Below are 17,855 nucleotides of genomic sequence, written 5' to 3' on the forward strand. Positions count from 1 at the left end.
TGAAAGTGGGAACATATTCTGTTGCTCTATTAGAACTATAAATATTCTACAGGTATCTGTCTCTCTCTGTAACAAATTTTTTAATGTAATCCCCAGATTGCACTGTCGAGATCTCCGTAAGTATTCAAAATATAGCAACTTTCTTTCCAATGATCATAAACGAAATATTCAATTACTTCAAAACAAATAGCGATATTTTTATGAAAATTTCAAGAAATGTTCCTCTAAATATGTACTAATACCCTGTAAAAATCGTACTCCTGAGCATAAAAACTTTGTTGCACCTTTTTGTGAAATACTACATTTTGCCACCTTTTTCCTTCTGTTTAATGCTTCAGCACCTTTTCCCCACACTTTTATCTGTGTTTTTAAAATATTAGGCAGAATTTTTCATCTTCTTGAACAGATATTTCAAACTGTGTTTACTCAGAAGTCAACAATAGTCAATAAATAAATATTAAAATATAATTGATGGAAATCATCAGTAATTCATATCCCACCAATAGTAGCCAACCTGCAGCTGTGAAATCAAATTAAAATTTAAACAATGGTGCTGCATCAGTTTATGCGATGTTCAGTTAGTACTGGCATGTATTTAACCCTTTCGCTCCCAGGGTCCGTATATACGGACGTCGGCAGTATGTGCAAAAGTTTCATAAATAATTTTTGAAAATATACTTTTTTTATTTAATTAATTATTAGATACAGGCTATGGAGGGCCATTTTACACTAATAATAATAATAATAATAATAATAATTAGTTTAAATATGTATAAAAGATAACAAAGGTATAAACAGCAATATTAAGTAACAACAATAAATTAACAATTTTAACAGTAACAATGTAACAACAATGACAAAGGTAACTGGCAAGTGTCGGTTACTGAAATTAGGAAGAAGAAAGGTCGAGGGTGGAGGGATGGAAGAAAGTGAAAACCTGGGGAGGACTTAGAGGAATCTGCTAATTTTTTGTTTGAAGGATGTGAAAGGTGTGAATATGTCAATATCGGGTAGTGAGTTACCAAGAGTAGGGAGACGGTGGAAGATAGAGCGTTGTTGTAAAGTTAGGCGCGGATGGGACACATGATGAGTGCGCCGGTTGCATGTAGGGTGGGGAAGAACGTGTATAGGGAAGTACGCCGGAAGAGTATTACATTTGGTGTAGCCAACGATTATTTTGTGAATGTAACATTGATCAGAGAACTGTAAACGGCTTCTCGGGTCAAGTATACCCAGATAGTTCATAATGTCAGATTTAGTTTTGTTCTTAAAAACAGGATTGTGAGTCTTAACAATGAAAGTGAAAAAGTTAAAAATACTATTTAGTTGAGATTAGTTTGTGATAGTAGATGAGGACCAAGTAGGGGAACAAAAGTCAATAATGGGGAGAACATACGAGACAAAGTATAATTTTAAGGCATTAATATCATTAATTTCAGTAACCCTGTAAAGAATGCCTAGAGTACGCATAGCACGGGATTTTATAGAGTGAATGTGAGCAGAGAAGGTTAGTTTACAGTCTGTTATAACACCTGGGTCAGATACATGCATAACATACACGAAATTAATTGGGAAGAAATGTTCTATTCATATCAACCGCTTCAACAAACTTTAGTATAGTATACAGTGCCAAAAGAAGAGAGCGAAATCTAGAAGGCAATTGACCTTGTGCATTAGCTGTCTACGTTGTTGGACGGAAATGAACGGTGTTGTTTGTAGTTCTGAAATTTAGTGGTTTTGTTCGTTTTTAAATGTTCTTTTAAGTGATATGGATGGTTCGAGGCCAGCTATTATTTTGTATTTGAAATTTGGAAGAAATGTGAAGAAAAAAACTTTCTGATTTGATCAGTAGATTTTGGAAAATTATATATCTTTTTTGCATGACTATTTTTTTGCATTTAGTATTTTTTCGAGTATACATTTACAAATAAAACAAAAACTATTCAATTTGGACAATAAATAAGTGAAATATACATATTTTAGTAAAATACTACAACAAAGCAAGAAAAGGGCCTGGGATTTCTTGCACGTACCCTGTCATAATGTTTGGGAGTGAAAGGGTTATCAGTTCAACCTATTGACTTTTTACTCTCTTATCGGTCATGTTAGTGTTTTACCAGTCCAGACCAGAACGTATTTTTCACAACACAAAATCATACCAAAGGTTAAGAAAGAGAAGTTGTATGCACTTTATCAAAACTGATGGCATCATTCTTTGACGAGCCGTCTGTGTAGTAAATATTGCAATCGATGACAAGCATCAAGGGAACTGTATAAACTGCACATCCAGTACAGCAGACGTGTAAAGAACATTGAAATTCGCAAGTCGAAACCTAAGCAAACTACTCTGCACGCCTTTGCTTCAGTATCTGAAAAGCAGCGGTCATTGTTCGAGTTCAGTGCGGATCTTGCCATGGCATTAATCTACTCAAGATTTCCAGTCCACGAGGTAAATTTGCAAGGAAACTGTGGAAGATGGGACACAGCAACTTGACACTTTTCCCTGATAATGATTACGAGTACAGTCATGCTCATAAAAAAATAGAACACCTTGAAAGACTAGAGATAGGAAGTTGATATTCACAGGACATGTTCATTAGTATGTTCTGCAGAAACTATTAGCATTTCAGTTACCTAGGTTCAGATGTGTCCTGTTGCCTTGTAGGCACTGTGTTCTCCATGGGAACTGATAACTTATTCCATGCGTGATGGTATCAACCCGTACAGGCGCGAATGGTATCCTGGAGTATAATCATCCATGCTGCAGTCACCTGGTTCCACAGTTCATCTTTGGTGGTTGGCATTGGGTCACAGCACCGCACCCGTCATTTCACCATATCCCACACATTTTCGATTGGCGACAAGTTTGATGATCGGGCGGGCCAGGGCTACAGTCTGACATTCTGTGACAACAAGAAGGCAAGTGTTCGTGCAGCAACATGTGGTCGTGCATTGTCCTGCTGAAATATGGTGTCTGGGGTGTCGTGCAGAAAGGGTATGGCTACGGGTCCCAGGATGTCATTCATGTGGGTCAAACTGGTCACAGTGCCCTGAACACGCACCAACTGTGATTTGTGTTTGTACCCAATAGCACCCCACACCATAAGGAATTGAGTTGGCGCTGTATGTCTTGTGCAAATGCAGTCGGTATGATGCCTCTCCCCCTGTCTGTGGCGAACCAAAATGCGGCTATCATTTTCAAACAAACAGAACATGGATTCATCCAAAAACACTATCTGCTGCTATTCTTGTCCTCAGTGACGATGTTCCATACACCATTGCAGTCTAGGCATGTTTTTGCACATTAGTCAAAGGTAGGTGGAGAAGTGGATGACGCGCGGTAACCCAGACCGCAATAAACGGCGACGGACTGTCACTTCTGATGATGTATGATGTGTTACACTGTTCCACTGTTGCGCCAGAGCCGAGGGGGTCGCAGATCTGTCCTGCAATGCTGTTCGGATGAGATGTCGATCTTCTTGTGGGGTGGTCTGGGTGGTGTGACCAAACCCAACTCGTCGTGTTCTATGGCCTTTTGTGAACTATTCTGTACACACCTGTTGCACTGCCGACACACTTCGTCCCACACGAGCAGCTATTTCCTGGATGGATGCATCACGTTCTCTCATGCCAATAATGTGCCCTCTTTCAAACTCACTCATTTGATGGTATGGTTCTCGCATACATCATCGAGGCATTCTGCATGTCTGTTCAAGTCACACTGATACATTACTTTCGGTTTAAAGTGACGAGAGCCGTGGGCACATTTTACCTGTCGGTGGTTGTGCGCCGAGATATCGATGTGGACTTTGAACCTGAAGGGCCAACATTGTTCAAATGCTGATCATTTCTTCAGAACATATTATTGCATGTGTCCTGTGAATATGAACTTCCTATCTTTAGTCTTTCAAGATGTTCTGGTTTTTATGAACATGAGTGTATATTCTGGGGGATACTTAATCCTTTTAAAATATTCCTGGTGTATTTTGAAATACCTCCCTTGCTACCCAATAATTCTTAAACTGGGTAATTTTAATTCAGATGTTGTAATGTTTGCTTAAGTATGGGTTATAAGGTTCATAAATGTCTTCCTTTTCTGAGTGAACTTCCATCACCTGCTCAATGTTTATTGAAAACATGGTTGGATCTAATACTAAAGCAGTGTGCTTTTTGGATGAATTGCAATGATGTTGGCTCTTCTAAAAGACCCCACTGAAGATGTACAATGTTTCCTTATAAACTAGCCACTTCATTTCTCTTATTGCTGAAGACAGAGCTGATCTAACCATTGATGGTGGTTATTATGATGCAGTGTTTCTTTGGGACACATACCAAGCAGATATGCGAAGGTTTGTCTCACCACAGTCAGGATGATTGCAGCAGATTGTGCTTATGTACCTTCCAGGGAATACTCAAACCCCCAAGATATTGGACGGCAATTTTAAGGGTGTTTATCCACTCCGAAGGCAATTCTATGCAATTATTCACCCAAAAATTGGTTTCGGGTTGGTCGGTGTATACTGAGACTCCTCTTCCTCTTAAGGAGTGAGAAACCCTCATGTGATAGGCTTTCTCCATTAAGGGTAAGGCCATGCAGAAAGAGTTTTGAAGCAGCAAGCATTAACAAGCGGTCCTGAGCAGTTGAGCGCGTAGAATTAAACCACCAAGGGTTATGAATTTCATGTTGTTGGTCCGTATTGAACTGAGAATAACATATGAATAATAACACAGTAAAGGTTTCCACCTATTCAATACTAATATGTATTTACAATATTTTAAATACATATTAGTATTTACAATATTTTAAATACATATTAGTATTGAATATTTTAAATACATATTAGTATTTACAATATTTTAAATACATATTAGTATTGAATAGGTGGAAACCTTTACTGTGTTATTATTCATATGTTAGAATTAAACCAGCGGTTGAACATGGGCATGGCCAGAGAGCAGAGTCACCTCTACTGCTCACACGCTTACTGCCCAACACTGCTTCAAGTCAGATCAGTTTGTTTCTTGCTGCTCAGCTAAAAGCGTGTTGTCCCAATCTCACCATCCTCTTTTGGAACACAAGAATCGATTCCATCAGTTTTAAAACGATCAGCACTGTGGGATGTATCTCTCAAATATTTTAAAGTCGGGAACGTTATCTGACTGAAGTTGTTTATTATTGTCCATTGTTTGGAATATCATTATGTAGGCTATTTTTTACCTTAATATGAAAATATGCTTCTCTCCGTTAATAAAAAATATGCAACAATTTCTGTAGTAATGGAATGTTTTCTTATGGATTTAGTTTCCTCTATTAATGGTTTAATGAATTTCCTTACTTTATACGAAGTTCCACACACAAACGATTTTCTTACTTTATATGAAACTGTGCTTCTTTCAGTTAATCAATAAAATACACTAGAACTGTTGTTGGTATTTTACTTACTCCAAAGTAATAAGTTATATGAGATGAAATTCTGATAACTTGAATGTTTCATTTGTACAGCAGTGCTGAACAAATTAATTGGGTAGTTCAGCACAGTATCATTCTAATCAGTATTCAACCTCAGGTGGAAGAATGGAACATTCTAAGAGGTTTGAAGGGTGGATTAAATGGGAGTGAAATATTTTGTATTTTTTTCCATCCATGGTTAATATTGTTCATTAGACAACAATTTGCAGGTCTAACAACTATTTCCTATATAATATAGCCTGTTTAATTTACATAGAGAAGAAATTTCATAGTTTCATGCTTGATCCATTTTTAAATGTGTACGTTGCTATGCAAGGTCACGCTGACATATGTAATGTGGTAGATTTATTGATTTTAAAAATATTTATTTGTATCTGTTATTAGCTCATCTAGTGTTGGGTTGCCATGGCTGTTTATCACAAATAACAGAGTGAAAAGTGTAACAAAAGGACCTATCTGTGGGTCTGGGCAGTTTCAAACGAGGCATATTACAGTATATACAAATGTTTGTTTGCATCTTTCTGAAAACAAAATTAATTTATGATCTGTTTCCTTCAAAACGTTCCTTGAGTCATGCTTTGAGGTTGAAAGTTTGTACAATTTTTCATCAATATACAAATAACGGAAGTTGGTATGGGAAGCCTACATGTCAGTTGCTCGCAAGGGTATGCTTTGATTTGTATAAAAAGTTGCTATCCTACGTGGAAAGGGAAAAGATACATCAAAACACTTCAAAGTCAAAATGGCACCTGCAAGCCAAATGCACTAGTATCCTTGTATTTTCTTGACTGCTTGTACATTATTTATATCTTCCCCATGTGTACCATCCATGGTATATAGTGATGGGCAACGCTCCCACTCGAGAATCTCGAGACTGACATCGCAGATCTCAAGACTCTCGCGAGAATCTGGAGACCGATCCTCCTGTAATACAAGCTGGGCGACGTACCAGTAACTACGGTACCAATATAATATGAAAACTTGTGAGCCAATGCACGTTGTGAAAAGCCTGGAAAAGTACTGCATGTTCAACTATGAACCCCTTAATACCAATAACGGAAGTGAAAACAGAATGTCAGTATCCTAAACGGTTCACGACGTATTTGGGGTGGACATATTAGCTGAATAATCATGCTTATTTGTGAATAACTGTAGATAGGATGTACACCTACTTGGATACTAGAGGCGTGCATTATTCGAACCTGAGACGACGAAGATGTATATTGCTACATATGCAACCCCCGTTACACATGAGTGGAACGTGTAATCTAAAATGCCTGACTTTACTCCAATTCTTTCAGCATGGGTGATGGGCAACGCTCTCGAGACTGATTCTCGTGTGCTGCGAGCTGTGCGACGTCCCAGTAACTACGAGTGTAGACTTGATAGTTATCACCATCAGTTCTCATATGAAAACCTGTGTGACGATAAATTTTGTCAAAAGCCTAGGAAAGCACTGCATGTTGAACTATGAGCTCTTTAATACCATTAACGAAAGTGAATTCAGAATGCCAGTAACTTAACTGTTCACGAGTTATGTCGGGTGGACTTCTTAGCGAATAACCTGTATAATTTGTTAATAATTGTTATTAGGATATAAACTTACCTGGATGCCTCACAATCGTTTTCGGTCGGGTAGTTTCTTGTGATTCAAACCGGGTCGGGGGTGTTCTGTGACCGTTCTTCTTTATATTATGTGTTTTTATGTGTCGGATCATCCCAGAAGTATTTCTGCCGACGTATTTTACTTTTGAATAAGCAACGGGCTGTGCTATGTGACATCCCTTCAAAATAACAGACATCTATGACTTATGTTGGATTTCGGACATCGTCTTCAAGTTGTCGCGTACAACTAGACACAATTTCACATTGCACCGTCATACATCGAAGTACCTAATTATGACGCAAATACTCTATAACATTGTAAGGAATTATTTCCTTCGTCACCAAAATATCAGTAAACACAAGCAGTGGTCATATGTTATTGCATGTGGGGTCTGATAACGATGTACCTAACTGTCGAAAGAATTGGAGCAAACTGGAGCATTTTAGATCACACATTCCACTCATGCGTAACGGTGGTTACATATGCAGCAAGGCGCATCTTGCATCGTTTCGCGTTCGAATAATGCACTCCTCTGGTATCCAGGTACGTGTACCTACCAGTGCAGAATGCCAGAATGCGTACGGTATACATTAAAATTATGTTATACTGAGTCAAAATAGACCTTGGTAGAAATGAACGCCCTAGTCACTTGTTGGCACGTATTTAACACCTTAAGTGCCACATATGCAGTAAAAAAAATTTCCATGCAGGCCATTCTTTCTTTTTTTTACTATAGAGCTATACAGCTGGAAGGTAGTGTCAGTGGCCGCGTGAGACCAATGTATTACATACTATCCACTTCATTCCGTATCGATATTGTAATCAAATAAAAATTAAATAAAAACTTTTCCACCTGATCGATACTTTTATTATTTAACCTTAGGCTAAATTATGTCATTAAAAAAAACTGCAGTACATGTTTCAATTGCTTGGCAATCATCATCAGCTGCTTATCTTATAGCTTAGGCGAAAGAATATAAAAACATTTGATAATTAAAATTTTGGTAAAGAACACTTAATGGTTAGTGAGGGTGGGGGGAGGGCGATGTTAAAATTAGATGTACAAATTAAAAAACTATTTCTAAACTAAAAACTTTCTAAACTTCCTTCTATGGCACTATATTCGTTCTTCATTAGTTTCAGCTGTGTTTCACTCAATGCACAGTTCACTTGTCTTGATTATGTTGTCCTTCATTTTTCTAGATCATTCTTATTGTTCGCTAGAAGAATTTATGCTAACTATGGTCGAATTTGTTCAGTATTTCACTTAGACGGATAGTTTGAAGTACGACCTGTAACCGGCAGGAAAGATATAATTATTAATTAAAAAGATTTTTGTTTAAGATTCTGTTATCCAAATGAATTGTACGTATTTGAAAAGAATTGTAAAGGCCGAAACTTACCCCTATTTAATTGTTCGTTGTGTAAATTTGTTCTAAATCTTTAAAAGATTGGCACATTTGGTGTGACCTGAAACCGGCAGAAGGTGTTGGTTATTTAAGATAATTTGGAAACATGGTACTTGCACGGAGTTATTATGCCATAAAGAAACTGTTTTTAAACTTACCCCTGTCCAATTTATTCTGGTTACGGAGTTTACTTGTTTATTTCCTTCTCTACCGTCTTTGACCTAGTGTAATAGCTGTGTAACAGGTGCGTTTTACTGGCTTGGTTTGGAGGGGGAAGGGGAAGTGAGAGTGTGTTGTCATTTGTTGTCGAGTTAAGGGGAGTGGTTTCTATTTGTGACGTAGTTGCTTTGTGATAGGATCCTGCTTTCAGTGGGCGTGTTCGATTGGTTTCTAATACTTCCATGTATCTTAAAATATGTTCAAATAAGGGGTTTCTTTATTTGTTTGTTTGTTTCATTTAAATTTTTATCCTTATTTAACATTTTGCCCAGAAATATGTGTATACTTTCAAAACTATTGACAGGACACAAATTTACAAGCATCAACCAGGATCTCGTAATTATCAAAAGACTAAGTAAGGGAAGACTAATGAATAGTTTTGAAAATATACACATATTTCCGGACAAAATGTTACTAAGGATAAACATTTTAATGAAACAAACGAACAAAGAAACCCCTTATTTGAACATATTTTAAGATACATGGAAGTATTAGAAAGCAATCGAACACGCCCAGTGAAAGCAGGAACCTATCACAAAGCAGCTACGTCACAAATAGAAACCATTCCCCTTAACTCGACAACAAATGACAACACACTCTCACTTCCCCTTCCCCCTCCAAACCAAGCCAGTAAAACGCACCTGTCACACAGCTGTTACACTAGGTCGAAGACAGAGAAGGAAATAAACAAGTAAACTCCGTAACCAGAGTAAAGTGGACAGGGGTAAGTTTAAAATAGTTTCTTTACGGCATAATAACTCCGTGCAAGTAACATGTTTCCAGATTATCTTAAATAACCAACACGTTCTTCTGCCGGTTTCAGGTCACACCAAATGTGCCAATCTTTAAAAGATTTAGAACAAATTTACACAACGAACAATTAAATAGGGGTAAGTTTCGGCCTTTACAATTCTTTTCAAATACGTACAATTCCTTTGGATAACAGAATCTTAAACAAAAATCTTTTTAATTAATAATTACAGTAGAGTCTCGCTCAACCGACCTTCGCTTATCCGACACTCCGTGTTATCCGACACTGGAAGTCTTACTTGAACTTTAGGTGGATGCAATTCTGGGACACGGGGTGTGGAGGGTGCGACTGTGGGACAAGCACTGGCAGTCATGCGGTAGGATTGTTCAATGTAGTATTGGTTGGGTGCGGATGTTATACAGTAGTTTTCATATCCTCTGTGAGTATGGCGAGTAAACGTAAGAAAGTGATTGTTTCTGTGGAAGACAATAGAGTGGGTTAAAGAGACTGGACAAAGGGGAAACTCCAAAAAATGGCTTCAGATTATGGTGTTGGACGTGTTACAGTGGGAAACTGGAAACATACAAGGGAATAAATTGAAAAGTGGTGCTCTACGAGAGCAACAAGTGATGCACTGAAAATTAGAAAAAAACAATTAAAAATGTGAGTACGAAAAAGTAAGGGAAGCACTGTTTCTTTGGTTCACTAAAGACCAGGAAAAGGGCTTGTCAATATCTGGCCCCATTCTGCAAGAAATGGCGGTGTATATCCAGAAGGAGTTTACTAAAGGGACCCTAATTTTGCTGCCAGTGCTGGGTGGCTTGATCGGTGGAAAAAAACGGTACGATATTGGGCAGCTTAATATCTGTGGAGAAAAACTGTCAGCTAAATCCGATGAGGTTGTGAAATTTAAAAGACAATTTCAAGAAATAATTCTTGCTGAAGGATTAACCGGTGATCAGATTTTTAATTGTGTTGAGACTGGGCTAAATTTCAAAATGCTGACATGAAAACTCTTGCAGCCCAAGCCAAGACGTCTGCACCTGGTTACAGGCGTAGTAAGAAAAGAGTACTGCATCTACTGTACAATTGAATTAATAAGTCAATAAATAGAGTCCCGTAAAACATAGTACGTAATACAGTATAGTCTTCCTGTTTGTTTTAGTTCATTTTCAAAGTTATTCCGTATTATCCGACATTTTCGGTGATCCGACGTACTCCAGGTCCCGTTTAAGTCGGATAATCGAGACTCTACTGTATATCTTTCCTGCCGGTTACAGGTCGTACTTCAAACTATCAGTCTAAGTGAAATACTGAACAAATTCGACCATAGTTAGCATAAATTCTTCTAGTGGACAATAAGAATGATCTAGAAAAATGAAGGACAACATAATCAAGACAAGTGAACTGTGCATTGAGTGAAACACAGCTGAAACTAATGAAGAATGAATATAGTGCCATAGAAGGAAGTTTTTAGTTTAGAAATGGTTTTTTAATTTGTACATCTAATTTTAACATACCCCCCACACTCCCTCACCATTAAGTGTTCTTTACCTAAATTTTAATTATCAGATGTTTTTATATTCTTTTGCCTAAGCTATAAGATAAGCAGCTGATGATGATTGCCAAGCAATTGAAACATGTACTGCAGTTTTTTTTAATGACATAATTTAGCCTAAGGTTAAATAATAAAAGTATCGATCAGGTGGAAAAGTTTTTATTTAATTCTTATTTGAGACCAATGTGTCACCACGTATCCTAGCACAGTTCTCACCTTCCTGACACACTGGTATACGTCTGTCTTATTAGCTCATGAACTACTAAAGAATAAAACTCATCTCTTTGGAACATTGAAATCTAATCAGAAGTATAATCCAACCGATGTTACTAAAAGGAAGTTAGCAAGAGGAAAGACAAGAGCCCGTGAAAGTAACACTGATGTGGTTGTTCAGAAGTGGCATGATAAAAGAGACATCTTAATTTTGACAACTAAACACACTGGTGAGATGATCACTATTCAGAGGAGGGATGGTGAAGAGCAAAAACCATGGAGTGTTAGTATAACAAATACAAACCGTACATTGATTTATCAGATCATAAAAAGAGCTATAGTACTTCCCTGAGATGGAGTAAAATGGTACAAAAAATAGCTATAGAGATATTGATCGGCACAAGTATAGTAAATGCCATCTATATTTCCAATCAACTTGGGAATGAGAGTATATCTGTTACCCAGTTCAAAGAGGACATTGTTGAATAGTTAACAGGTACCAGTATCAAAAATTTTCACATTCCCTCACAGGTACCAAAGAAACAGGTATTACCCCACCGACTGGAGGATGTAGGCCGGCAGGGAAGACGGAGATGCAGTAATTGTTATGAAGAGATCCATCGGGAATCAAGAAGGCAATATGCCATGAGGAAGACTCTACAGTCTAAGTTCAAATGACCAACCTGTGAAAATTTCTTCTGTTTGGACTGTTTCTTCAAAGTGCACAGATTTGTAGTGTGATTGTGATTGTAAAACACAGTTTGAATCATATTTCTTCAGAAAGTCTCATTTATTATACTTTAAATTCATATGCAAAAAGTGTACCAATTTTGAGGTGTGATTACGAATGAGACAAAGTTACAAATATTTTTTCTAGAAAGTTCATGTAATTTTTTTTGTCCTATGTTTTCAATTTGTCTATAGACCCCGATATGAGACAATGAACAATGAGTACACTATACAGTACTATATTTTGTTATTTGTACACGTGACACGATCAGAAAACAATAATGTCATCATAATTTATTTTGGTTGATATATTACAGTGACGTACAGGCTACGTGGTGCCACATCGGACTCGCAAATGGACAGGCCAATAATAGATTTGTGACGTACTGGCCACCTACTTTCATTTAACATACGTTTACATGTCAAGTGTGATGACAGTATGGCATCACAGGGCCTGAGACTTTGAGATTGTGCGCGAGTCCACGGCGGACTCACGCGGCCCGAATGGCATTAAGCTCTGTGAGTCAACGTTGGTCTCACGTGGCACTCAAGGTGTTAAGAAATTGAGAAGGCCCATGGTTGGCTATTCACATACTCAGCACAAACAATATTCAGCTCCGACTACCTGTAGGCCTACGACACGTTGCTCGCCTCACAGTGCGGGGACAGTGCTCTCGAGATCTCTCGAAATTTCTCGCGAGAAATAGTACCTGCGCTAGTCTTGAGAAATCTCAAGACCTCGTCTCAGCCTGCCCATCACTAACGGTATATCCCTCGTTTGCCAGTTATAAAACTGACATGGATGATAAATCTATGGAATAGAATGAAAATTGATGCTTACAAAACTTTTTTTTAGTAATCCAGTAATTAGTTTGATTAAATATTTTATAACTCAGAAAATGTATTTAAATTTAGAAGGTATGTTTATAAAATTGATTGCAATCAGCCGTAAACTTTTTTTTTTAAGTGATAGGATCAATAGTTTCTAACTTTGTCATTGCTGACCTTAAAATCTCTGATGATTGTGTCAGAGATAGAGAATTGATCAGTTTCAGTTTAATAAGATTAGTGATGACTTTAATTTCATTTCTAGGTTTATTGGAGAAAACCTTCATCAGCTGAATGATGGCTTTGAATTGTTTCCTGAGGAGTATCCCTTCATCTTTACGAGATGGCACAAGAAGGTTTATTTCTACTGGGCACTTACTGAGGACCTCTCCAGCTCTTGGCAGTCCAGTATTTAACTACAAGCCTCTTAATGATCATCAAAAATTTGTGTGGAAACAGAATGTTGTAGCTTTGCCTTTATTACAAAAAATGGACTTCTCTGTAAGTTCTAAACTGCAGTCTAAAGCACATGAAAATCATTCCAAACTCTGGAGTGCTGAACGCATAGTTGCACTTGCCTTGCTTGGTATTGTGCCAGCCGCATTAGTGGCACCATCCCAGCCCCTGGAGTGCATTATGGCAGTTTCTTTAGTAATGCATACTCATTGGGGCATTGAAGCTATTGTGGTAGATTATGTGAGGCCTATTTTGTTTGGACCAGTAATCCCTAAAATTGCTCATGGTCTTGTTTATGCCTTATCAATTGTGACTTTGGTGGGTCTGTTCTACCTAATTTTTGATGGTTGTGGTATTGTAAATACTCTGAGACTTCTGTGGAGGCTGTAACAGGTTTTGCAGGAAAGATCAGATGTAAAAACTAACTTTATTGCAAGAAATAGTAGATTTTACATTGTAGATTATGTTGTAAATAAGTTATTGGAGGAGTACAGTATAACTGAAATTTTGGTAATATTGTTTATTATTCAAAGTGTTATGGATATTTCCAAAAACTCATTAGCTAAGGAGAACTAAACAAATCGGAATCTTTGAACAGATCCTCCACTGTATACATTACAAGCAGAATGTCACTATTTTGTTGTGAACACTCTTATTTTACCTTCAATTTAAGTTTGAAGGTGCACGCCAGAAGACTTTACTTACCAGATCATAATTATAATCAATGATTGTGATAATTCTGCCAACTAATGCATGTTGGCAACTGAAATTTGTATATTTTCTCAGGAACTTGTGAATGCTGGTGACATGTCTACACATGTGGGAAATAGAATTCAGGAAGATACTTGCCATTTATATTTCAGTGTGTTCAGTTATATAATTCAGATATTTTAATAATTATTTCAGTAACATAAAGTTGTGTTGAAAGATATATTTTGGGTCCGGTGTGTGCAAATGTTAAGTGCCTGAAAGTTTGGTTCTGTGTGGACTTAATGTGAGTGGTTATGGTGGGATCTTAACTAATGATACATCTGATTGGAAAATCAGAGTTCTGTACCTGGTTAAGATGCAACTTCGAACTTTGTGCAGTAGAACTCCTTCAATCTGAATCCTTCAGACCCAAAATTTTGAATAATCCGAACAGAATATGTGATAGAGGTAAACAATTAAAGTCCTACTTGCAATATAAGGAAAGGAGTCAATCATATGACTGTACTTTAATATTATTATTTAAGCTGTACTGTGTATACAGTTTTTTCAGGATAATCCAGACATTCTGAATCCATACAGATTACAGCACCAATTAGTTAGGATTACTGAGATGCTGTAATTTGAATCTGTTGTCATACTAAACACATGACAGAGTTCTGAATAGTATATAATTGCTTTGTTGTCAGTGACAGAACACAGCAGTTATCTTTATTATAATTTAAAGAGTAACTATATAAGGAGAGTCTCTGACATACTGCCGTTGTAGAACTTACCTGGCAACTATCTCATTGCCCTCATGTTATTTTAGTAGTTCTGTTGGTGTTTGTTTCTTTAAGTGTGTACACATGTTGCGTAGCATTACCTTTTTCTTTGCATTAGGTATTGAATGACTGGAATATCCAAAGGTATTATGACAAATAAATGTGCAATATTATATGCTCTGCTCACTGTAAGATCTCCTTTTAAAATAACTCTGTATTTATTTAACATGTTGAAGGAATATTTTTGTGGTTGCTTCTTAACATTATTCAAATATTTCTTTCAATTAGGAGGCAGCAATTGAAGTTCATGTAAGAGTGTAGATATCTCCTATAATACAGTTCATGTATTCTGGGGGTGGATAATTAATTATTGTATATGATTTGTACTATACATTGATGTGTTACAGTTTCAGTGACTTAAATGTCTGATTTAAACTTTCCTACTGTAAATATTCTAAAAGTTTGGAATTTCAATTGCAACATTTTGTCTTTGGAGAACTGTACATGTATAAATGTATTTTGAACTAATTTTCTGAGTTTCTTTTCAACATAATTTTGTATATACAGCCATAGTTCCCATGTTTATTTCATTTGTACATTTTTAAGTTTAAATCTCATTTGGTATCTGAAAATAAAGGTATGTAAACAGAATGTAGGCATACATATTTTAATTTTTTCTTTGAAGTTTCCCCTCCCCTCCTTCAAATTCATTTACTAGCAGCACCTATATTCTCGTGCCAGTACACAGTTACAGAAATTGAGTAAAGTATAGAGGTAAGATATGTTTGACACTTGCACATCATGGTTGTATTACGGGGCAGGGTGGCAGACAAAGGTCTCTATACAGTAGACCTTGTGGCCAGTGAAATAGCGGCATGATCTCTTCCAGCAAAAGTAGGTGGTGGTGGTGGTAGTAGTAGTAGTAGTAAGAAGCAATGACATAGACCAGTGGTATTCAAACTTTTTCATTGGCGTACCCCCAAAATCCAATTGTTTTACTTTTGTACCTCCGACGTATGAGTATATTGCTATTATACCAGAAATAAATGAAATAATATTAACTATAATCATCATCCACCTGCAGATTATCCCACTTGCTTAGGAACTCTGCATGCTATGAAGCATGAAAGAGTTGTGGCCACCAACACCAGAAATCAAACCATGGTTGCTGTGACGACTGGCAAGCAACCACACCACTACACCACCATGTTCCCCAATAACAATAATGTATTGTGTATATATCATCGCTGGACAAAGGAAACCCCGTAACCCCTTCGGAGTAAAGTTCACAGAAGAAGCCAATACTGAGCGGTAAGCAATGGCTGGAGAACTGTTCCTGGCATTTTCATTGGTTAATGATAGCCCAATTATTGGATCATTGGAGTTTTCTGTTCCCTTCCCCCAAGGCTCCACAAAACAGGTAGAGAAACATTGTTTTCGTGTGAGTGTAATTACGAGATTTTCATTGCCTAGCAGCGATGTATACACGGGTATAAATTATTAATACAACAATTACCATTGTGCTATTTACACTGTTAAAAAGAAAATTGAAGTGAATGAGTGGATTTTGGAACCAAAAAAAATTAAAAAGAGCAGTGCAGCATAAAGAAGCATTTTTATATACCTAGTCAATGCGAGGTACAAACCGACACATATTGTAGACTGAATAGTTCGAAAAGGGGGCTCTGTGTAATGATAGACAAAAACACTAAATCAAAACAAGATTTTATTGAAAATGAGCTGGTTTAACTCTTTGCCCTTGAGACGACCCCCAGCTTACCCCTAATGGTATGCTTACCACACTTTGAATGCCACTACCATAGACATCTACCTGGGGTAGGACTTGCGTCAGTGCTCGTCTTGAGAGGGAACGTCTCATAGTAGGGCTTCTTGGTTGTATGTCTCAATTATTTTTTGACCAAAATGTCAAAGAAATATGATCATAATCATCATTTTCCACCTCCAGTTTCCCAGGTGTGGTGTACAAGCGCTTGCCATAGTGATGGGCAACGCTCTCGCTCGAGACTCTCGAGACCGATCCTCCTGTGGTACAAGCTGTGCGACGCACCAGTGCCTACGACTGTAAACTTGATAGTATATCATTGGCAGTTATTGCCTGAAATAACGTTCTCATATGAAAAACGTGAGCCAATACATTTTGTCAGTACTGCATGTTCAACTATGAACCCCTTAATACCATTAACAAAAGTTAAAACAGAATGTCAGTATCTTAAACTGTTCACGACTTATTTGGGGTGGACATCTTCGCTGAATAACTGTAGATAGGATGTACACCTACTTGGATACTACAGGCGTGCATTATTCGAACCTTAGACGGGGAAGATGTGCTTTGCTACATATGCAACCCCCATTACACATGAGTGGAACGTGTAATCTAAAATGCCCGACTTTGCTCCAATTCTTTCAGCAGGGGTGATGGGCTACGCTCTCGAGACCGATTCTCGTGTGTTGCGAGCTGTGCGACGTCCCAGTAACTACGAGTGTAAACCAGCAGTTCTCATATGGAAACGTGTGTGACGATAAATGTTGTCAAAAGCCTAGGAAAGCACTGCACTATGAGCTCCTTAATACCATTAACGAAAGTGAATACAGAATGCCAGTATCTTAAACTGTTCACGAGTTATGTCAGGTGGACTTCTTAGCTGAATAACCAGTATATTTTTTTTAATTGTTATTAGGGTGTAAACCTACCTGGATGCTTTACAATCGTTTTCGGCAGGGTAGCTTATTGTGATTCAGATCGGGCCGGAGGTGTTCTGTGACGATTCCTCTTCATTGATATGCGTTTGTAAGTGACGGATCATCCCAGAAGTATTTCCGCCGATGTAATTTACTTCTTTTGAATAAGCAACACAGTGGGCTGTGCTATGTGACATCTCTTTAAAAGAACTGACATTCACGACTTACGTTGCGTTTCGGACATAGTCTTCAAGTTGTCGCGTACAACTATAGACAATTTCACATGGCACCGTCATATATCGAACTACCTAATTATGACGCGAATACTCTATAACATTGAAAGGAATTATTTCCTTCGTCACCAAAATATCGGTAAACACAAGGAGTGGTCATATGTTATTGAATGCGGGGTCTGATAACGATGTACACCTACCTGTCGAAGGA

General features: G+C 37.5%; 1 protein-coding gene across 3 annotated transcripts in view; it reads left to right on the forward strand.

The window, feature by feature from the left end:
• Positions 1–15,362, forward strand: part of SdhD (succinate dehydrogenase, subunit D) — a 41,009-nt gene extending 25,647 nt beyond the window's left edge. For all 3 annotated transcript variants that reach the window (XM_067143624.2, XM_067143623.2, XM_067143626.2), the window contains exon 2: positions 13,049–15,362. In XM_067143624.2, the coding sequence (XP_066999725.2) occupies positions 13,078–13,629 (552 nt within the window). In that variant the 5' untranslated portion in view covers positions 13,049–13,077 and the 3' untranslated portion in view covers positions 13,630–15,362. The remainder of the gene's footprint in view (positions 1–13,048) is intronic.
• Positions 15,363–17,855: the final 2,493 nt, after the last annotated feature.

This window comes from Anabrus simplex, chromosome 3 (genome assembly GCF_040414725.1).
Source record: "Anabrus simplex isolate iqAnaSimp1 chromosome 3, ASM4041472v1, whole genome shotgun sequence".
Classification (NCBI taxonomy): domain Eukaryota; kingdom Metazoa; phylum Arthropoda; class Insecta; order Orthoptera; family Tettigoniidae; genus Anabrus; species Anabrus simplex.